General features: G+C 40.3%; 1 protein-coding gene across 1 annotated transcript; it reads right to left on the bottom strand.

Moving 5' to 3' along the window:
- Nucleotides 1-1104: 1104 nt before the first annotated feature.
- On the bottom strand, nucleotides 1105-21620 carry NT5DC3 (5'-nucleotidase domain containing 3). The gene is made up of 14 exons (XM_075157379.1): nucleotides 21422-21620; nucleotides 17749-17933; nucleotides 14097-14171; nucleotides 13491-13546; nucleotides 9725-9815; nucleotides 7971-8108; nucleotides 6393-6453; nucleotides 6066-6168; nucleotides 5827-5928; nucleotides 4759-4840; nucleotides 4334-4420; nucleotides 3017-3157; nucleotides 2586-2650; nucleotides 1105-1473 (listed from the first exon to the last, which is right to left on the bottom strand). The coding sequence occupies exons 1-14, from the start codon at nucleotides 21618-21620 to the stop codon at nucleotides 1212-1214; spliced, it is 1647 nt and encodes a 548-aa protein (XP_075013480.1). The 3' UTR covers nucleotides 1105-1211.
- Nucleotides 21621-23025: the final 1405 nt, after the last annotated feature.

The following is a 23025-nucleotide window of genomic DNA, read 5'->3' as shown; positions in this document are numbered from 1 at the left end:
TCTTTGGAACGTATACGCTACCCAGAGTTTGTGTTTATGCATTACCTGTAATTTCAGTAATTCAATAAAACTTCTAATCTGCACCGCCAAAATTATTTTGATTGATGCAAACTGTCCACCACCCCCAATTCAGCTTTGAGGGCTTGAGCTAAAAAAATGTCATCAGAAAACTCTGGTTTTCATTTTCTCATTTCTTAATTTTTCTTTCAACTCATTTCCCCATTGTGCGTGTTTACTTTTGACTGTAAAAGTCCATTACTGAAGGCTATATGAAATACATTCTCTCCTAGGGAACAGCAAAACCACATTGTATACCACTGTAAGACACTTAAAATTTTAAAAAGCAGCATTTAGGATCAATCTAAAGCCTGACAGAGATCTGTCTCCACTCTGAAATGCAAAATGCAAGACCTCTTGAAATGGCTTTATTATCAGAGAGTGGATATTTAAAATGTTTTGAAACTTAAAAAGAAAGGTGCCTAGAAGTTAACAAAAAGGAAGCTGAAGCAGCCCGAGTTACTGACACTTTCAGTTTTAGGCTCAGGTCCATCTACAGCCAAGCACAGACATTACAAGAACAGAAACTGTACAGACAGGAGAAAAAGCCTCCATCAGCCTGAGCCCGCCTGTGCTGTAATCACTGCAATGCAGCAGAGCCACACCAACACTACGCAGCAGTTAGTTCGGTTACAGGTAAGGCTCTAGCTATGGCAGCAAGGAAAATGAAAATGCATACACCATCCCTCTCAGTCTCACCGTCAACTGGCTACTAACTGTGTATCACTGAATTACTAATACTGAATTTAAGCTTTTCAGTGCCAAGATCCATTACAGGCTCCAGATGGAGTTCTGATCAGGGCCAGAACAGAGAGTATAGGTATTTCTTTGTAAACCACAAGGCTGCAGATCAAAATTTCCAATGGACAAACAAAAACAACCACCCCAGAACACCACCAGTCCTTCCCCTCAAACTTGCCCTCCCTCCCAGCCCACTACTATTTTGGCAGTCCATCATCTCTTCTGTGTGTAAGAGGAGTTTTCATATCTCCAAGCAGGAGTAGAGAAAATGGGTACAATACTTATAAGAACAAGTATGAATTACATCTAAATCAAGATAGCAGATTTTAAGTGGCTTAAATAAAATACATGTACATTCAAAAAAAAAAAAAGATAGATATATTTGCTTATTTTAGAGAGAACAAGCCAAGTGCTTATTTGATCTGAACTGTCTCTTGTAGGAAAGGTATTCTGAAGGTACCAGTGTACAGCTGGCCTGACCAGCCAGGAAGTTCATGCTGCAAAGGAGTCCTTCTTGGGTAAAATGTGTAATCAGGCTCATAGTTCAGGAGACAACTCAATGATGCCATGTAGATATCTGCAAATCTAGAGAGACGTCTTAGGAAATAAGTTGGATTCTCATCAGTTCTGAATAAGCTTCCAAACCGTGCGTTGAAGAAATTCCTGTTCATCTCCCTATCCCCCAAAAAAAAAGAAAACAAAGAGAATGAAGTGAACATACTTGCACGCGTCTCTTTACCAGCTAGCATCCAGAACCTGAAGCAAGCAGTTCCTATAATCTGTTCTATGCATTATTCTCTTGCCATTGCACTTCAAACCACTTAAATGCACCACATAAGAAATTTTTGCCTCTTGCACATATGTAGCCCAGATCTAGCAATCGCAGTAGTGAAGAGCTTCACACTTCTTCCATAAAACCAGTGATAAATTGCTTCTGACTTCAGAAACATGACATCTCAAGCTTTCCTTTCTAGAGATTATGAAAGAAGACTTTTGCCTTCATCTAAATCCTGATGACATCCACTTGTCCCAAAGATAAAAGACACTTTAAAAAAATGCAAAGTACACAATGTACACAAAAAGCTTAAAACACATCTTGGAATTAACTTCTGTTATTAGTCACTGCCAAGGATCATTCCCATTTCATTTACTTCCACATTTCTGGGGAAGGCTGCTGGTGGTACAGCTGCTGGCCTTGCCAACTGTGCACTTCACACACCCTGCATTTAGGTATGCTCTTTCATGATAGTAAATTTTTATGAGTTTTAGTCCTATTACCTATCTCTGTCCTGAGCCCACTGCTAAATCCAGTTCAGTGCAGAGCTTGGTTTCTGCATAGTCTAAGATGTATTGTATGTAATCTCAAGAAATCATCTAAAAAAAACTGAAGAAGTGACCTAAGTCTTGATACAGAAACACATTTTTAAATCATGCAGAAGTTAAGCTGTGTAATCAATAGCAATGGTGACAGCTGAACATAGAGGGACAGGAGAACTAAGATGAGAAGGAAAAGCATTTGATCTGATAGTTTTCTGCATGAAAGGATAACATCATCTGTTCCAAAGAAGGGGAACAGAGAAAAGGGGTTCATATGCACAAAGGGTCAGAGAGGAGAAGAACTGCACAGGTAGAATATTGCTTTACGCACATAATTTTAGAAGGGCTGTAACTACCAGGGAATATAAATCAGAGATGGATAGAAATTCTGAAGAAACCTGTGGAAGATATCACATAGAACACTTGGCTACCATGAAGGGTATTGCAATTCTTCATCTCCCTTGTCTTACCTCATTTCCTTTCTTTCCTTCTTCCATTCTTCTAAAATCATTTGTGAATCAGGATCACGGTGAACCTGGAATGTAAAGTATGGACCACAGGTAACTAAGGATGTCCTCGTAAATGAGCTTTTCCATTAATAAACCCTTATCAGCTAACACGACAACAGCAATCCTTCAGAGATCAGTATACAGAAGTTACCCACATGCATTTTAAACAACTGAAAGCAGGAATCAATCCAGGCTGACAAGTGGAGGAAGGGAACAAGATTTTGGTAAAACTCCTATTAACCAGCCACACAAATAATTGCATTTATTTATCTACAGTCAAACTGGTGAACTTAATGGGACAGAAAGCACTTGCAACGTCAACATCCAGCATTTCGAAACTTGGCTGGATCCCTTCTGCTATACAGAGCCGATTACACACACATAGAACAAACCTGCATGTGTTCCAGTAATCCTGTCAAGGTTTGCAGCCAGGTCATGGTTTGAATGTACTTCTCTGTGTTCATGATTTTAATCTCTGATCGTAACTCTGGAATAATTGCACCAGTGCGCCAGCCATGCTTCAGGGTCAAATCCTATTTACCAAGAAGAATTACAAGTATTGGTCTTAAAAAGAACGACTTAAAAGAACTGAAGAATTTGACCATTGTTCATCCCAAAGGGGCACTAATTCAATTGCTTCTTAGGTATAAGCAGAAATATTGAACAGTGGGACTTAACTGTGCCGATAAGCAATAGCATTTAATTTCAGAATAAGCTTCAAATCCCACATTTTTAGAGAGAGAGATAAAGAACACATAAGCACTTGCAAATAAGTACTAATTCATTAGGTTTAAAACAAACAGTAGGAAATTCCTCTTGTAGATAAGACCTCTGCTGCTGTCAGAAGTATCTGGAGGAAACCATGTGTTGGGTTTGTGGTATTTACCCATACACTCAGCTGACAGAATGATCCTATCGAGACCCCCAGCTATTCAAGCTCAGGACAAGGCAGCTGCCACCTGTGCTCTTCCCTCCATTGTATCAAAGAAGAACAGAGCTGCCTCCTCTTTCCTTTGGCCCTCAGCCTTCTGAAGAACCCAAACTTACTTTTCTTTTTAAAAGCAGATTGGGGCAAAAATGTTAACATCTGCTGCTGCTGAAACATGTTATCACAGCTTAGCAATGGAAAGTCATATCCAGGCATTCATATGCAATCAATTACAAAAGAGTCAAGTGGTGGTCACTTACTCTGAAGTAACAGTTAATACATTTGTTTGTAAGGTAGTAAGAAAATGCCTGGATAGTGGGGCTACAAACCATAGCAAGACCTTGGGAAGAAAGAAAATTTACCATTAGTGACAGGAAGATTGCCTCCTGCATTCAAAACAGAAGTTCATTCACCTCTTATTACACTTTGTAGTAAATGTAATCCAAATCAGCCACAACCTGTATTTTTGAATATCTGTGTTTACTCTCTGTTACATCCGACACAATCAGTATCTGGATCAGGAATACAAACTGACACATTCCTGAGCACAGTTTGTAAACAAGTTAAATGCTACAAGTCAGGTGGAAAACATGGTTGGCCTTTTACAGCACCAATTTTCTTCACTGCAAGAAAAGCCATGTGGCTTAATTACCAACTCAAATTTTGTTGTATTTAGAAATCTCAAATGAAAGTGTGTTATATTGAATAACTGGGGAGGAAGAGAGGAAAAGTAACAAAAAGCCTCATCTTTTATCCTATTTTGTGAAAGTGAACTACTTACTGCCAAGTCACTGTAAATGTGATCACCAAAGTAGAGAACCTTAGAGCCCCTCCAGCCAGTAAGCTTCAGAAATTCGTACAAGTTACCCTGCAGAAAGAATGACACTTACATTGTAGTGGCACACACCTTGCGCCTTCACAGGCATGAAGAAGGAATTTAGTACACCCCCTAAATATTTTCATATCAAGAATCTTGTCCTCAGTTTTATGAATCCCAAATTTTACAGGCAATTTCAGTAATACCATCACTTCGAGAGAAGTAAACTGCCTACATACAATACCAACAATGAATTTGTACCACTTCAATCATTAAAACAACTCTCTTAAAAAACATATCTACTTTTTAGAAGCCTTTATGATGTCTAAAGCTTGGGATTCTAGGAAATAGGTATTACATTTGAACTGAAAGAGTTATTGAAAGCATACCTGTTTGTAAATCTGACCTTTCTGCAGCTTGTGAATTTTGTCCCAAAGCAACACTCCCCTTTCATTCACCTTCCGAAATGGTCTAGAATAGAATAATATACAATTGTTACATTGCTGTAGAAATTCTGTCACTTTTTAGGAGGAGATTAAAATTTTAATATTAAAAATATTCTTCTTTCAAAAGGAAAACATGCTCTCTAGCATCTGAACATTCTGTAATAGGCAGAAAAAGCAAAGCTCCAAAACTTCAGCTTTAACCAGTGAAATGCAATGTATCTATCCAGTATACCTATGACGTTTATAACAGAGTTTGAGAACAACTGTTGAGAACTAAAGCAGGGATCCCAGACAGAAGGGAAGAAACAATGTGAATTGTCTGCCATTAAGAAGGAGAGAAGAGAACACAAAAGAAGTGAAGATGTTAAAAACCTTGCCCAATACCTCATTTTGCACAACTGAACAACTGCAGAAGAAGGGGGCAAGACGTACACCAAAGTTCTTTTTAAAATTAAATGAAAAAAAGGGAAAAAAAAAATCCCACCTCCCTTTATCTCACTTTCAAATGGTTAGTACACATAAAGGATTAGGTCTTTTTCAAGTGTAAGAGTAGTGAGTACACATTACAAATGTGTTTACTTAATTGAACAACTAGTCCAAACACTCCAGTCTGTCAGCCAGTCTTAAATATCATGTATGACTAAGAAAAACCAGAACAATGAAAGACATTTCCAGATAAGGGGCCGATTTTGAAAGGCACTAAAATTTCTCAGATTTATTAGAAAAGGAACACACTTCACCAACTTACAAGCTAAGATGTTAAAAACAGTTTCTGTGACCCTAACTCAGTCCAGTAGACCTGCAATAGCTACTGGAACTTACTTAGGTAAAAAATGGTAAATATTTGGACTTCAGAATTGGGTGTGTTGCATTCTCTAATGACCTTAAATAGGATTTCATCAAATATGATTTCATTTTACATTGCATCCAAATGAAAATATTTCATAACACTCTCTATAGCCTTATATGGAATAAACTGCTTGAATCATTCTTTACTGACTAAATACCCACCTTCGCTTATCATTGAAAAAATTTGGCTTATCAGCCTGTACAATGACCACATCAAAGAGATCCCTCCAGTCCTTGCCAACTATGAACTTCATGCCTTTGTCCCTAAAAAGGACAGAGGGATATTAACAGTGAAGCGTGACAGAAGTGCCATTATCTGTGCAACATAATTACGTTCGAGACCCTGATCCTGCCCATCCTTTAAAAATGTACAGTTGAACAGCAAACAACTGTTCCCTTACACGAAGCTGCTGGGACTGTTCGTGATGAGAAACATCTTCTTGCCATGATCAGCCAGCTTTGCTAACACTGCACGAGTTTGTTCGGCATAGCAGATGTATTTCTCTGTAAAAATTGGGGAAAATACAATATTAACTGAAAAAGTGTTTCTGCATTCAACCCAAAGGTTCAGAACATGAGGTTATACCTAACAAAGGCACCTTAGACAAGTGGAAATAACTCTTTCAAGCTTTAAAATTTAGAATTTGTAATCTTAAATAAGGAAGCCAGAAAGATCAGTATACTATCAGTGAAAAAAAGCTTTGATAGATGATCTCATTAGTACTTACCAATATCTGCTTCAATTGCTCTGTACATTATTCCTTTGATGTGGACATCCCTGATTGAATCCTGTCAGGAAAACAACAGAGCACTAAAGAACTGAAAAATCTTTTCAAGTATAAAAACTGTGCTCACTGCATAGCAGTAGTAATTTGTTTTTAAAACAATTCATTTCTCTGAATTACACTTTCAACTTCACAGAAATGCCATGTGATGTTCATTACATATATATATGTACACACACACACACACATATATGTGTCACCACTAGACAAAGAGTAAGCCTGTCCTCCAAGAAACTAACCTCATACTTTTGGGAAGTACAAAACTGAATAGCACAGGGCTGTTTTACATAACAACTGTGAAAGGGCGCTCAGAAGGGTGAAGTGGGGTGAAAGCCCTCTACAGAAGCAGATTCATCACAGATTTCCAATGACCTTTGGAACAGAACACAATCCTTTCCTCTTGCAAAAAAAAAAAAACAACAAACAACCCCAAAAGCTTTAAATCAGACAGATTTTAGATTATGATCACTCACAAATGCCCTGGTTATTTAAAAAATAAATTTATGAACACAAGAAAGAAGCTAAATGCTTAAGCAAAGTATTCATAAGGCGCTCTGAAGGCTCTCCTGAGCCAGCTCTGCACCAGACTGCTTTGTTTAGGACAGTGGTACTGCCATTTTGGTACTTACATGGAGTATGTCCCAAAAATCCTCAAAAAAATGCCACTATAGGGCTTCCAAACTGTAGAAATGCTCAGTGTTACCAATAAACACTTCAGCAGAAACCACAAGAAGTAGCCTTCTGACTCTATGTAACCATAGGCAGAGGGGAAAATTACTCTGGAGGTCAAAAGTTTCTTAAAACTCAGCTGATCTACTTCAGAAAGTGAGAAATTCAACATTCAGGTGCATCACGTATGCTGAACAACTACACAAGTTTAATACATGTCAACAAGGGGCCAGGAAAGGGTTTTGAATGCAAAGGTTGTTCAGATAAATACCATCAACTTGGGCATGACCTCTTCTGTTCTTAAATAACCATGACATAAAATCATGTCCTCTGCAGGATACATCCTGAGGAATCAAGAGGGTCAAATTACTCTAGTCATTATTACTAGATTTTTTTGGAGGAGGAAGAAAGGAGAACAGGCAAAATAGATATGCCAAAAGCAAGACACAGCAAATGATTGTATACTAGTGTATGGAGGCAGTAAAACTGAAAGCTCCAAACTGGAATCCCCTATAGCCTCTTACAGTTCCTGCTAGCGAGAAAAGTATACCTTTAATAACAATCAAAAGAAGCTTTATTGACATACAAGAGCTTCTTCGCTTTCCCCCCATCCACCCTTCAAACCTACAAAAAGAGCAACCGTCCTAGAGTGTCAGATCTAAAACAAATTTCAAATTATTCTGTTTCTTTTCCAAGGTCTACTTCATTTTACATATGTTTTTATGGTTGTATAGCAATAATTACTCTATACAAAACCTCAAGTTGCAGTATTTCACTGGTTGAAGCTTCCTGAAGCGCTCACAGAGAAGCAGCACAAATGTAGAGCTTTACCTAAATCTTCAAAGCTAGTACCTTGACATCTTTGTACAGATGAACAGGTTCATAGTCTATGTTGTTTTTCAGAAAGTATTCATTCACGCAAGAAAGGAGTGTCATTTCTGGCAAGGAAAATATATCCATGAATTGCTTCATTGTATTTCCTTGTGAGCTCTACAGGGGTGGAAAGAAAAAAGAAGAAAAAAGGTCAGGCATTTCTCAGATTAGAACACTTTCATTCATACAGTATAAACACTTCAGCTTAGTTCCAGGTATTCAGCTTTTGCCATCACTGTTCACGTTGCTTTAGATTCTTTCTGAACTAACAGACTTTCAATAAAACTCCAACAAAAGCATTGGCTTTATTTTAAGAATTAATCATGACTCATTACTCTTAAGAGCAGTATTTTAATTCATAAACACATAAAAGACAGCACTCAGCTAAATGTAAAGAAAAGGACTTAGAGGCCTTCACTGAAAGTCTGCACTTCTATAAATAAGAGGCACTGGGTATTGTGATGGGGGGGTGGAAGTTTTCTTATCTGTTGGGTTTGTTTTGTTTTGTTTTTAAATAAGCGGAGTATTGATTAGGACGGTAAAACAATTTGCCTCCTTGAAAAGAAGTAACAAAAAGTTTTAAGAATCTACAATAACTAATGCAGTAACAGAGGAAAAGATTTCTAGTCTGCAAAAGCTGTAACTATAGTTAAGTTTCACAAAAGTAGAGAATCCCATTATACAAGAGCAAATACAAATCAAATACTTCTCAAGAAGAAGAGAGGTAAAGCAACCAGCTCAAGACAGCACACTGGTCAAGATCACAGAAACACAGAATGGTTGAGGTTGCAAGGGACCTGTGGAGGTCATCTTGTCCAACCCCCCTGCTCAAGCGTGGCCTCCTAGAGCCAGTTGCCCAGAACCTTGTCCACAACCTTCTTGGGCAACCAACCCATGCCAGTGCTCGGTCACCCTCACAGTAAACGAAGTGTTTCCTGATGTTCAGAGGAAACCTCCTCTGTTTCAGTTTGTGCCCACGGCCTCTTGTCCTGTCACTGTCCTTTCCAAGATGAAAGCAAGCATAGACCTGCAGAGACAAAGATATCCCACAGGGAATGCCAGGGTGATATTCAGAACTGCTGCAGAGGCCAGATTTGGGAATTCTAAGTTCAGCTCCTTAAAATAAGAACAAGTGCGAGAACAACAAAATGCTCCACAGCACGAAGAAGGGCCTTTCATGTCAACGTGGAATTAACATCCATAAGTAAAAGAGGAAGGAACCTATCAGCAAGAAGATCAACTTTCCCCACAAAGTCAAATCCTAAACTTCAAAGCTTTATCTTTTATCATTCATCTTTTGTCAAATCCTCTCACTGTCACTCTGCCAGCTTGTATGCAAGAGATGCCTCCATACATTTACTTGCCGCTACATCAGCTAAACCATTAGACCACCGGGAAGAAGTACATAGCCGGGGTAAGGCACCAGATATGGTTCATTTCCCAGCCTTTATCAGATTTGCTGTGCAACACTGAGCAAATCACTTAATTCTTCTATGTTCCGCTTCTCTGTCTGTATAACTGGGCAAGGGAACAGTGAAAGAAGGAACTACAGCGAGTGGGAGAAAGAAAAGATATTTGTCACTTTAGAGGGCAAACCTCACATCTAGCACTATAAGTCAATCATGTACTGAAAAAATAACTGCTAGTAAGAACAAGAACAAAATGCAAACACCACTACCCCCACCGAAAAAAAAGACAAAAAATCATTTTTAAAGAGCAGTTTGTGGTTTTACCTTTCCATAAAAGTCACTCATTTGTTCTAAAGGGACATGGGAGCCATCATACATTGCAATGACTTCTTCATCTGGGACAACACTGAGGCCTCTGGAAAACAACATTAGCTGTAGTTCAAAAGGCAGATAAAAATTTTCAAGAAATTACCGAATGACAGTCTGACAGATTAACACTTAGATCTGGAGCTTATTAAAATAATAAAAATGTCATAGGAACACTTCAGTCTGTAAGTTAAAACAGCATCTTTCCTTACAGAACAAGTAACATTTTAACAGGCTGACGCACACGGAACACATTCCGATTTTAAGTCCTTTTTACTTTCTTATGAGAAAAGACCTAATTAGTCTCCATTGAAACTATGCCTTAAGGGTTTGTAAGAAGTAGTTAGAGCTTCCAGTTTCTTAACACAAAGTAATTCCTCACTCTGCCTTTGTTTCATACAGCACTGATGATGTGATAGTGTTTAAACCAGATTATGCTGCAGCATGACCTTGAAGATTCAAGGGAAGGAAAGACATACACAACATTTAACTAAGTAAGAATTTCTTTTAAACTGTATCAACAGTTCAGTTTCCCAAAATTTAAGATTACTTGAAGAATTGTTGACAAGTAATTAAAATATAAAAATACAACAACAAATGAGGAGGAAGGAGACATCATCTCTCCTCAGAGTTTCTTTATCAACTGTTAAGAGATTAAAGGCTTTGTTTTGGTTTGGTTTTGAATGTTTACAGTATCAAGCATCTTGCACTTAAAGCGTCTAAAACACTGCAGGCATGCGAACATCCTCACCAGAGACACAGAAGTGTTGAGGTTTTGCTTAAGATTAAAGAACACAAATGAAAACCAGATCATCTGATCCCTTTTTTCCAAAGCCTACTTATGGTGTTTTGCAGCCTTGTAAGACAGTTGTTTCAGTGCCTCCCTTTCTTGGTCTTACCCCAAAGTGTTGTGAGGCATTAAAAAAATAAATTAATTCACTAATAAGCCTAGTACTTTCAGTGTTTAGTGACCACACTAGCTTTGCAGTGGAAGGGTATGATACATGAACCTCCTCAGGGCTGCTATGGTAGCAAAGTCCCACATTAACTAGTTCCTTTACTGCACTTCTCAATTCTACGTGGACTTGCACATAGCTCTGAACTACTGCTGGTAGAACTCCAGCATTCTAGTATTGTGCACCAAAAGGGCAGATAATTTAGTTTTGTAACATACAGAGTTCAGCGTCACCCACCCCACAGCAGGAAACACAAAGAAACGCAACCAAAATGTTAAACACATACAAAGTAATACAATCAGAATTAAGAAGGATTGACTCATCTTCTAGTCTGCAGACAGCTATGCTAAGTGGTATCTGAATACTGCTAAAGAAAACACTTGTAGATCAGGAGCTACTTAAGCACAAATCAAGAGAGGACAATAGACGTACATGAAATCCAGAGAGGAGAGACAACTGTGTAGGCAAAGCCGTAGATTAGTTTTACCAAAAGACCCATAGTCTTGACACAGTTCACAGTCCTTTGTATAACTACAAAGTTTTTTTTATTCCACTCACAGCACAGACAGCACTAAAAGCATCACAGTTCACCTTCAGCAGTGCTCCCATTGCTGCTCTTGGAGATGTGCATTGTTAGAGGGCAACGTGAATTGCTTACACCTCTCAGTGCAAATGAGGCTGTACACTTGGGCAAATCCTGCTACCTTCACGGTATAATTGTCCTACACATGTACAGAGCACATGGAAGGTTAAAACTAAGAACTACAGATATGCAACAACTGACAGCAAAGCTCAGTGTTGGTAGAGAAGAGAAAGGTAATCTTATTTTAAACAAAATTAAGAGACAGTATTGAGTGAAATAGTAGCTCTCACTCTCTCCCTCACACACACTCACAAATACCAAGACATGTGGCCTAGCAGTCTGTCCAGAATTACTTTGGGTGACGCAGAGAACAAGGAACGCCAGCCCTTCAACACCTCTCTCAACACCTCTCTAGAGTTTTCTTGATCAGTCATCACATGCTGGCTTCGGATGTGCCTTTTGTACTAGAGGTTGACAGCAATTGATCTTCTGCCTCTTCATTCTGTCCCACTCTGAGTCATAGAGTGCTGATGGACTCACCACCCATTCCTCTTCTCGTCTAGGTCACTATACAGTTCCAGTCATACCATTGTTCTTCCTGACATCTTCTCTCAAAGCCTTCAGCCTCTTTTTTGCTCCCTCTACCCCCATACAGGTGTTTGGAGAAACAGCATGCAGATGTGATGGTATCTTGATGACCGACAGATCCAGGTACCACCAACACATGCCATCCTGTTGTCCCTTCAATCAACATTTCTTCTAGTGTTCTCACACATACATGTTTCCAGTCATACTTCATTCATACCTCATTAATATTTCTATTACATTCCTCTACAGATAAATGTATCTTTGATTACTTCACCTAGCCTTTCATCTAGCAAACTAGCATTTTTCACAGTGAAAAAGTGTAAAAATGTGACAGCCTTTCTAAATGAATCTTACAACTAGTGACCTTCACTCAGAGTTCTCTGGTTCCCTCCTAGGCCTGCACAAATGATTCCTTCAAAAACCACAGGAACAGGTTTTGTCAGTTGAAATATACAATAATTATTGTATATCAGCATGTATAAAACACACAAATAAATGGTGTGACATTTCACTTGGACTCTGATGATACATACAGAACACACATTGTTTTGGCAGCTTTAGACAACCACTATGTTGACAGTATGAGCCTAATGCTGGACCCACGCCATCTTGTCTCCTCTTTCACTTTCCTTCCCTTCCTCTCCCCGCTCCCAAAGGGCATCTCAGACTAAGTCATAGAAGTACAGATCAATGGCTAAGGCTGAATCATCTACCTGTCTGCGCACCTGGCAAACAAAAAGCAGTAATGAGTGTATTATCATCATTTCATACTACCATACGCAGTTCCATGCTAACCCCCATAGTAAATCACCTCAAGGTTGCATTATCTTTTGGCCCCAAAAGAAAATTTTTTGTCCAATGACATTAAGAAAGGTGCTCAGGCTTGTTGTTTAATTTAAAATATGGTACCAAGTGTGGTCTTCATGTCAGTCAAATGCGTACTGCTTCATTACAGCAATTACTAAAAGGCCATACTAAAAACTCTCCTGTCAAAGATCACATACAGTAAGTCTACCATGTAACAAAGCACAGCACAGAAATCACCAATTTTACATCAATTCAGTCAACTGAAAAAGCATCAGGCTGTGCGGACATAAAGCAGTTGCGCTCCAACCACATCATACTTGCAGAATGATATGTCCAAACGTAAAAGGTCTGTGCAAATACAGTAAGACCTCTCAAGTGTCTCTGCAACCACACTAAAGTGATGCTAACAGGCACTCTGTGACAATTATTTACATAAAAAGCAACAGTGGAAAAGTCATCAGAGTATTTTTAGATGTCTTTCAGCACAATTTAACAGCCGGAAACAAAGTGAGTCAGCACTATGTGACCAACCAGCTTGCCAGCTTCCCCAGCTCTGAACTGGGGAATCAGCTGTACCGTACCAGTCAGCAAATGTATACGCATGTCTGTATGTACCCACAGAGGTGCAAAGAAACCCTCTTCCAGTAAGACTGCAATATTCATTCATATCTGTGCTTTTCAGTGCACTGTTCCTGATATGAACCTAAGATGTACACTAATAAATGCAATTAAGAGATTCAAAAAACAAGACTATACAGTTTTATTATCAATAGGAAATAATTTTACCTACCTGTAAACTGTTCCCAGCTGAATATAATGAAAAGCATCAATCTTCATTAATAATGCCTTGCAGGGGGAAAAGAAAAAAAAAAAAAATCAGGTTTTATCACATCAATTATTTGACACGAAATTATAAAAATCAAAGCAACTTTATCTATAATCTCTCTGTCTTGAGAATGCCTGAGCACCTTCCCTTCAACTTCCTTCATAGCTTCCAAAATATTTTATCAATGGCTTTTACCTAGGACTTGCCAAATCACCAAGGAAACATTGTCCAGTGACCTGAGCTAGCTCATGAAGAAATATCTTTTCCTACTAGCAGATGCTTGCTTAGGTTTATTCTTTTGCATCCTAAGTTGCCTTTCTCCTTCCCCCTGCCCATCATGAGAAGAAAACACCCAAAACACTTTATACTTAAGAGCTATTTAAAAAAAAGGGGGGTGGGGGTGGGGGTGGAAATCAAGCTTGGTATGAGAGAGAAAAAAAAAAAATACATGAAACAAAATTCTTACACATTAACGCAGAGTGAAAAGCTGGTAGACTTAAAAGCCCTCTTTATTTTCTTTGGCTAGGTTCTCAGCACCACATCACTCATCACAAAGTTATTTATACATACCCGGTGCACATCATAATGAAGTCCTCTGATTGCAAAATTGGGATCATAATCGTATTTTCTTATTTCTGCAGGATACTAAGAAAAGATGGCAATGATTTGATTTTAAATCCATAACAAAAACAAATTAAAAAATTGTTTCTGCAGAATTTTAAAAGCCTACGTTTTCTATGCTTCTCATTTTCACTAGTCATTACAAGAGACTTTTTGATAGGTTGGTGAGATTTGCAGGAATATATGCACAGTGCAAGACAATTCAAATATTTTTCCAAAATCCAAGGTCAACGTTTTAAATCTAAGTCAAGCACGGTACCTAAAGTTGGACATCCAGGTACTCTGTAGCAATCAGCTTTGAACATTACCCTCTGGTTCAAAAAGTTATTTTAATATATGCATCTTTGAAAACAAAGTAAATGTTATTAACTTCCTAAAATTGAATAGCTGATTTACTTTGCATTGTGAAGTGTTGCCAAGAAACAGACTATACAAACACAGTTTCCAACTCAACCTTCTAGCTAGAAACCCAAGAACATGGCCTGGTTTACAGAGATACACGAACTTTGCTGCTCACTTCTATTGAAAGAAAAATCAATACAGTATCATCAATATTAACAGGAGCAAAAAAAAACCTCTGGCATTTTCAAGAACGAAGCACAGCTATCTGTTTTGACTCTCTAAGTGTGGATCATACTCCCGATCTTAGTTTGTCGTGTTTGAAATGTAGACCCCAGAGATGTTTAAAGATACAGTGCACTGCAAATAAACATCGATGGGAAGGAAAGAAAAAGAGAATTCACAACGGCTAATGTTACCTGGAGAAGCCAGGTTTCCCTGACAGGGACCTTCCCCAAGGTACAGTGCATCAGAAAGATCAGATTCTGAAAGCAAGTTGGGCATGAATCACCACCAGGGTGAGTCACTTCAGGAGAACACCACAGTGGCCCAACTGTATTTACCCTGGACAGTATTTGTAACACCTTGCTATTCAGAGAATTGAATGAATTGAATGTCTGTGTTATGTATTCTTTCCTCAGGTTGTTTATAGATAGCATAGGTAGCTCACACCACCTATTAGAGAATTTTCTAACATTTTTCAGTACAAGCCCATTTTCAGTCGATTGTAACTTTGTCCTGCCTTATGCATAAGTTAGCCGTGAAAAAAAATACGTTAGGTGTGTGCCTTGGGCTAAGGCTTTTGTTCATTTGTTTTTAAAAGGTAAAATGCTTCAGCCATTTCTGACAAGGCCTGAGAAAACTATCATTTCTTTGATTAACCAACTGAAAGGTGATCCTTCATGTTCCTCCCACAGGCTACAGCAGTCTTAGAACTTGAAAAATGCATCTCAGGCACATTCGCTACCTTCTCAACAACAGTCTCCATACGTATACGGCTAATTTACAAGCCTTCAGGGAAAAAAGTAGATTATACAGCTTCAACAGAGGCTCTAGCTACTCTTACAAAAAAATAAATAAATCGCAATTTCTCCATTATCTATGCTGAAGAGGACTTGCTCTGCAACTGCTGTAGATTGTTCTTGTATTGAGCACAGGCATCTACAGTTAAAGAAAATAGTCCTTTCTCCTAACTTCTAAACTGTCATCCCTACAACCACTTCCAGAAAACTGATGGAAATGAAGAACAGCATCAAAAGCCTACAGATGCATTGGGAAGATGTATAGATTTGGCCAGAGAACATGAAGCAGAAAAGGAGACAAAGGAAAACATCAGGGGATGACACAGAATGTGATTAATTAAAAACTACAGTGTACCGCACATGCCTCAAAGCAGCCACATCAAGCACGAACAAGAAAATTTATTTCTGACTTTTTCAAATTTCTGCATGCTTGACTTTCCTACTTTAATTTATTCTACTAGAAGGCCGTCTTTTTGCATGCACACCAGTACATATGAGAAAAAGATTGAGCCTATCTTGGCACACAAATCAAAGCTTCCTTACAAGCCAAACAAAATAATGATAAAAATTGCACTGTTTGCTTACCCCACTCTTGGTAGGGATAGATGTATCTGGACTGAAACAGCAGTCCAGATAAGGTGGCGCAAGGCCGATACATTAGGAAAGAAATAAACCCAAGAGCAAGAGTTTACATTCAACACCTGCTGCCACCTCCAAGATTAGCATTAAATTGATGTTTATTCTCTTGGACACACTTCAAAATTCCTTGCTTCCTACACTGTATTTTGCAATTTCTGATGAACTACCTTACACTGCCATGACCAAAATTGGCCATCTTTTAGGCTGACTATGACAGTCATAATGGGCAATACTATCTAGCAGCTTTTTCTAATGTTAAAGGCAAGAAAAGCATTAACAGTATAAGTAGCTACAGAGATAGCATTAATAAAAACTGTTGTCCCCCAATAAATTCCAACAGGAGAGGATATATTTCAATAAGTTGTCTCAAAAAGCTTCATTTACTAGAACTCAAGATATTTTAATTGCGACAAACTGGAAAGTTATTACTGCCTGAATTAATTCAAATAGTAAAGACAGAGCACCGTTTTAATTATTGTCTACAAGAATTAATCTTGACTCCTATGGTAATGTTGATTTTTGCAAGAATCAGGTAGCTTTAATAAAGTGTATTTACACATTCTACAGCAATTGCTACCAACACATGCCAAAATCTTAGGGGTATCAAGTTGTGTATGTTTGTAGCACCCATGAAGTTTTGTTTGTTCTTCCAGGGATATTTATAGATGTTTATATATAGCTTCTAACCTTTAGATTCAAATATGAAAGTAGAATAACACCACCCATTCAGATGTAGGTTGACACAAGCTGTTTTATTAATAAAATTACTCTGTGGACTTTGTGTCTTATTTTCCTGCAAGTCCTACAGTTCAATAAACTTCGCCTCTTTCAGTCCACGTTTTCTTCAATCTTTTTCCCTGCGATACCTTCAGTTTCCCAAGTCATCCATCTCCCTCCCGCTTTCTGACACACAGCAACTTCTTCCATCCCCAAACTACGCAACAACCAGCTCCAAGCTGCCTGGATGTCAACTGGTCACCGATGCAAACACACTGCTCAGTGAGGCAACAGGGCAGTGCTCCCTCTTAGGGGACTACCGAGCTGAACACTTACTTGGGTCCCTCTTGCATCCAGCCTCTGATTACAGTGTCACTGCACACACTGCCCCTTCAGCTAACTCAGCTGAAACGCCAGGCGCGTACAGAGCACCTCACAAGCACACAGTGCCATCAAAGATCTCATAAGAAGTCAGGCTAAAAATATTCCATATGGAAATTAATCACTGCACTCACAGCAATGCATACAACAGACTAATGGTAACTTTTAAGCTTCTTATCTATTAGGGTGACTCCAATAATTGAAAATCAGGAAAAAACAAAAAACCACCCCACCACCACCAAATTAAAAAGTAAAACAAATAAAAACAATAAAAACTCTATTCATTAACATTTGTCAGATTGCGCTCTGCTCAAAACTGCAGCTGAGAATAAACCAGGACTTCTGTGGTTCAGGACAGCTTCATATGTAGCTGTTGTATGCGTTACAAGAGAGCCAAGCTAGGACAGAGGCATGAAAAAAATGAGTTATGCTCCTTTCAGTTAGAAATTATTTATTATACTCTTTATTCATAAGTTTATTGTTACTGCATTAAGTTTACTTACCCGATGCTCATTAATAAGAAGATCTCGAGCAGCATTGAAGATCAGCGTGTGTAGATGTTTAGAATAAAAGACCAACGTGTAGTCATAATCAAAACCATAAATTTCAATGTCTGACAGGCTCATTTCATTGTTTGAAAAAATAGCATCCGGATTCAGCATGTTACTCATAATTGAAGGAACCAACTCTGGGAACAGGGGAGAGGAAAAAAAAAGTTATACCAGCCATGTAGTTTTATTTAAATAAATACATAGAAATCCATTAGCAATTTCTAATATATATAAACAGATATAGATAAATAGATGATGGAAACTATCAAACTAATTCATACTAACCAGCTAATCCTTAACAATATGATGCTATTGAAAATGCTGTCCCTAATTTGTCTTGGTGACCCACAGTTTTTATTTGCAGCACACTTTTTTCTGTACAGTTCAAGTAGGGGAGAAGATGCATTTCAGCATCTTGCTCAGAGAACCCCAGACTCAATATGTATAATTTTTTGCTAACTCCATTAACACATTTATTACTGCTTTTGAAAATGAACTTTGGAGTTGGAGGAGGAGGATATTATTATTATTATAGAAGCCTTTTCTTCTCCTCCCATTATTAGGGCCAGCTTCTGCTCCAGAAGCAGAACTGACATCGTTTTAATTTGACATTGCTTTAATTTCTTTTGCTTCACCATTTCAAGGTTACCACATTACTCAATTTCAACTCAAATAAGTAAACTTTAAGTGATTGCCATACTTTCCAAACAACAGTTACATATACATTGCTATGCTTATTAACCTTCTAGCAAGTCAGGAAACCAAAAATATTCTGCTTATTCTCTACACACATACGTGTACCTAGTGTGTGCAAATCACTTCCATTTTTAAGGGTATATTTCTCGTTATATTTGTTTGACAAGTATACTGAGAAGTTAAGACCACTTACATAGAGCCATAACATATTAACATTAAGTAACTTTAGGATCAACGCCAACATCAGTATTAAGGATGTTTGTATTTCTTGTTTAGAAAACTTGGAAGAGCAACATTAGGAGGCTAAACGCTACCTTCCTGGAAGCATAAAACATTAGCATGTTTTCCTTCCTTTCCTTCCCATATACTATCTTTATAATCCAGCTTTCCCTATCAGTGGGAAAAAAAAGGGAGCTTTCATCTTAAATCTGTGCTTGGAAGGGTGAGTTTAAAGGGAATATGTTTTCTTTGGTTACTTTCTACATATCAGTCTAGAAGGAATTGGCGAAGCTTATCTCAACACCTTCAGCTCTCAGAACAGATACATTACGTGCTCCACCATGGGAGGAAACCATCTCAACAAGGCAGGTAGGCGTGGGGACTCCAGATCTGTTAGAAAGATAGTGCTCCATTTTGAAAACTCTGGCCAACTCATAGAAAGGGAAATAACATTTCTTTTGTAAAAGCAATGCCTTAGACTGCTGCACAGTTGACGGGCAGATACAATAAGAAACTTATACAGATGCCCAATAACAGATGCTAATCTGAAACCATTCAACTTTATCAGATGCAGATATCCAAGTCTTAATTTTTAAGAGAGACAGAACAGCAATTTCACTGAATTTAATTCCAAGTTTCAAATAAAGTCTAGCACCTCTTTCACCAAAAAAGATCCCAGGGGTTCCCCATGCTTAAGCTGACATGAAAAGCTATATCTTTCATTTCAGGGGATTTAACAAAATAAGCCTCAACCAAAACATGAGCTCCTACTAGCTCTAGTCACTGCTTATAGTAATACAGGAGATAAATGTTATGCTCAGTTGAGGTAACAAAATAATCAAATGCAATTTGACATGCTACTATTAAGGCAAATACTCTTATTCTATAAAAAGGGCCATGAATCATTTCATTAACTTGAAGTCATAACCATAGTTGTGAGTGAACTTCCAAAATCATGTTACAACACCCATTTCTGTATTATAGTTAAAGTATTTTTTCAAATGGCAATTGTACACTCTGGTGAGTCAACATTTGTTTTAAAAATATATTTATATATCTATAAATAGATATAGAGATAAAGATATTTCAGATTTAAAAAGCTTGACTAGCGCCTGCCTGAAAACAGACAGTATAAACACTTTGTTGCTATTAGACATTCTGGCTGGCAGACAGCATCCCAAGTGCTATAAAACTTGGGTCAAAAATCAGGACAGCTTTGTCGTCTTAACGCTGTAACTAAGTGAAACAGCACATGTTTGAAGCCATTGGGTGACTTAGGCTGTAATAAAACATTCCGAATTATTCTAGAAGCACTTGGCTTATCTTTCGCCAACCCACACCCACTTATTTTCTCTTAACACCACCCTCCTCTCTAACCTCAGCTCTGAAGCATTATTTGGGTGTGGTTTAAAATAAGAAAAAGTTAATTCCAAAAACAGGAAAGGAAAAAAAAGATTGAAAATAAAAGGCATTTACTCTCTTCTTCCTATCCCTTATCCCACTCTCCAAAGTCCATAGTATTCTTCTGAGATCTCCAACACAGATTCTTATTTCACTTGTGAAATGCTGCCACTATTTTATGTTTGCAAATGCTGTGTTTGCACCCAGCACAGTGAAGTCCCAGTTCACACTCAAGACTCTTTAGTGTAGGATAAGACTATACTTTCTTTTTTTTTTTAAGGGGCAAAACATGTAAGACTAAAGCATTTTCCATTGTCACTACAGGATAAGCTTTACAATTTGACATTGTGGAACACACGCTGCCTCTTTCTCTTTCGGCTCTCTAAAAAGATCACATATTGAAGCACCTTGGTAATATTCTTCCCATCAGAGCAAGGGCAGAAGCAAGCTAGCTTCAAGCAAGTATTTGGCCCTTAAATTTCTGCCTAGCTGGGCTGAAGAACAGGGCTTCCCAGAGTCATGCATGTATCATTAGCATTTTACCTTGGCTTCAATGCTCCACAGTTTAATGGAAACATAGGCAAAACAAAAAAAGTAATCTAAAACTACGCAGCATTTTAACTTTTTGGAAGAGCCGCCTATTGCAGAAAGCCCCTCAAACAGACGACCAACTTCCTGATTTTCTTTTTACATTTGCTTTTCTCCACACAACTCATCTCTAACACCAGCTACTTTGCCTGGCCCAAGCCACGTTGTACGAAAGGCGTCTTCCTCAAGGCACTTCCAAACAGCTACAGCTCCGGTGGGTCAAACGGCTGGTGGTCTGAAGGGCTCACCCCTGCTTCAGAGCAGGAGAGGAAGAAGGGGCAGCCGCCCCCACCAATGCGTGTTCACCGGGTGTCCGGCCCTCAGCACCTACCGAGGTGACGGTCTTAGCCGCGCTCCCAGTTTGACACTGGGAGAGCACTGGAGACCATAGAAGGGAGAGCACTTTGACACCTGAGCCGCGGATGACTCCAGGAGCAGACGGCGGCTTCGCCGGGCGCCGCGGGACTGACCCACGGCTGCTCACCACGGCGACCCACGAGGAGAACCCACTCCCCCGGGGGGAGGCGCGCCTCGCCCCCTGAACCCTCCACGCTGCCGCAACGGCTCCCACTCGGTTCGCCGCTCCTCCTCTCCCAGCCGCCAACATGCATTTATTCGCTTTAAGACCGGCGGCGCTCTGACCTGCCCCGAGGAGGGCTGGCACGGCGGGGGAGGCGTGCCGCTGCCGCCCGCGGGCCCCGCGCCCCGGCCCGCCGCTCACCCTTTGTGACTCTCTTGGCCTCCTTGTAGCGCGACCACAGGTAGCTCTTCATGTCGGGCGGCGGCTGCCGCCGCTGCTGCTGCGGGGCCACAGTGCAGTAGGGAGCGGCCCCCGCGGCGGACAGGGCCCGGCACCGCCGCTCACCCGCCCGCGCCCGCCCCGCCGCCAGCAGCAGGGACCGCGCCGCCGCCGCTGCCATGCTCCGCTCCGCCGCTCAGCCCGGCCGTGCCGCGCCGCGCCGCTCCGCCGCCGGCTGAAGTCACTTCCTCGGGCCCCGCCCCGGGGCCGCGCCGAGGCGGGAGGCGGGGCCCGGCCCGGCGGCGGCAGGTAGCGGCGTACTGCCGCTCCCCCAGCCCCGCCGCCCGCCCGCGGGCTGAGCGCTGAGACCGGCCCCGTACCGCCCGCCGCCCTCTTGCCTTGCCTCCACAACGCTGGGTTGTTCGACTTCACTTGGGCAGCGGCCCTCCAAAGAGCTGACCCCAGCGGGCACGCCCGCGGGGGGAGCTAACCCAGCGGTGGTCGGGGCCCTGGCCCTCGTGTCTGCCATCCCGACGAGGGAAAGCAACTTTCCCCCCATCCGTAACCGCCGGAAGCATTTTATCAGCAACTGCTGAAGGTTCATCACTCAGTTCAAGGTCAAGGGGAGCTGCGTGGGGAACGTACCCTGACTTCATGCTTCCGCTGCTCCTCGGGTCTCTCACTGTGCCTGGAGCTGCCTGGGATTCTCTCACAACAAACAGCACATCAACAGCAAATACTTTTCCAGCCAGCACTCCCCCATTTCAGAAGTGCTATATACACCTGCTTACATCTGTGAACAAAATAAGCTCAAGACATAAGCTGGATATAAAATGTGTAACACAAAGAATACCATGTAATCCACAGAAGTCCTAGTGCTGTTTTGAGGCCCCCACCTCCTTGTGAAACACTTGCCACTGATAGCTGCAGACCCTGGCAGTCTGAGAACTTGAACCATATCTAATAATACTTGGGGGAAAAAAAAACAAAAATTAGATGATGAATGGATGAAGAAGAACAAAGACCAGACCACTTCCACAGTGGAAAGGTTACAGCTCCACATGCAGAATTCCCGATGTGCTCAGAAACTTCCTTTACAACAAAAGGAACATATTCTTTTTCCAATACAGTAAACATCAAACATAGCTTGTTCTTATACCAAGGAGATCCACATAACCCATTGTCACTTATGTCTAGAAGTTACTCAGCCATTCCTCCCTGTACATCTCTAAAGCAGCAATCCTATACAAATCTGAAGGATTTCAGACTAAATACTACTCTGAGCGCGTGGATGAGAGAAAGGCTGTGGATGTGGTCTACCTGGGCTTCAGTAAAGCCTTTGACACTTCTCCCACAGCATTCTCCTAGAGAAGCTGGCGGCTCACGGCCTAGACAGGTGCACTCTTCGCTGGGTAAAAAACTGGCTGGACGGCCAGGCCCAGAGAGTTGTGGTGAACGGAGTTAAATCCAGTTGGCGGCCGGTCACGAGCGGTGTTCCCCAGGGCTCAGTACTGGGGCCGGTCCTGTTCAATACCTTTATCAACGATCTGGACGAGGGGATCGAGTGCTCCCTCAGTAAGTTTGCA

This window comes from Calonectris borealis, chromosome 1, assembly GCF_964195595.1.
Source record: "Calonectris borealis chromosome 1, bCalBor7.hap1.2, whole genome shotgun sequence".
Classification (NCBI taxonomy): domain Eukaryota; kingdom Metazoa; phylum Chordata; class Aves; order Procellariiformes; family Procellariidae; genus Calonectris; species Calonectris borealis.
The sequence above is the reverse complement of the archived record's forward strand: the minus strand, read 5'-3'. Positions and strand labels throughout refer to the sequence as shown.

Excerpts from the sequence above, each read along its gene's own strand:
- NT5DC3 (XM_075157379.1), bottom strand. The coding sequence starts at position 21,620 with ATGGCAGCGGCGGCGGCGCGGTCCCTGCTGCTGGCGGCGGGGCGGGCG. Across the intron at positions 8,109-9,724 it reads TGAGTGACTTTTATGGAAAG|AGCTCACAAGGAAATACAAT; the intron begins GTAAAACCACAA and ends CCACCCCTGTAG. Across the intron at positions 6,169-6,392 it reads AGCAATTGAAGCAGATATTG|AGAAATACATCTGCTATGCC; the intron begins GTAAGTACTAAT and ends CAATTTTTACAG.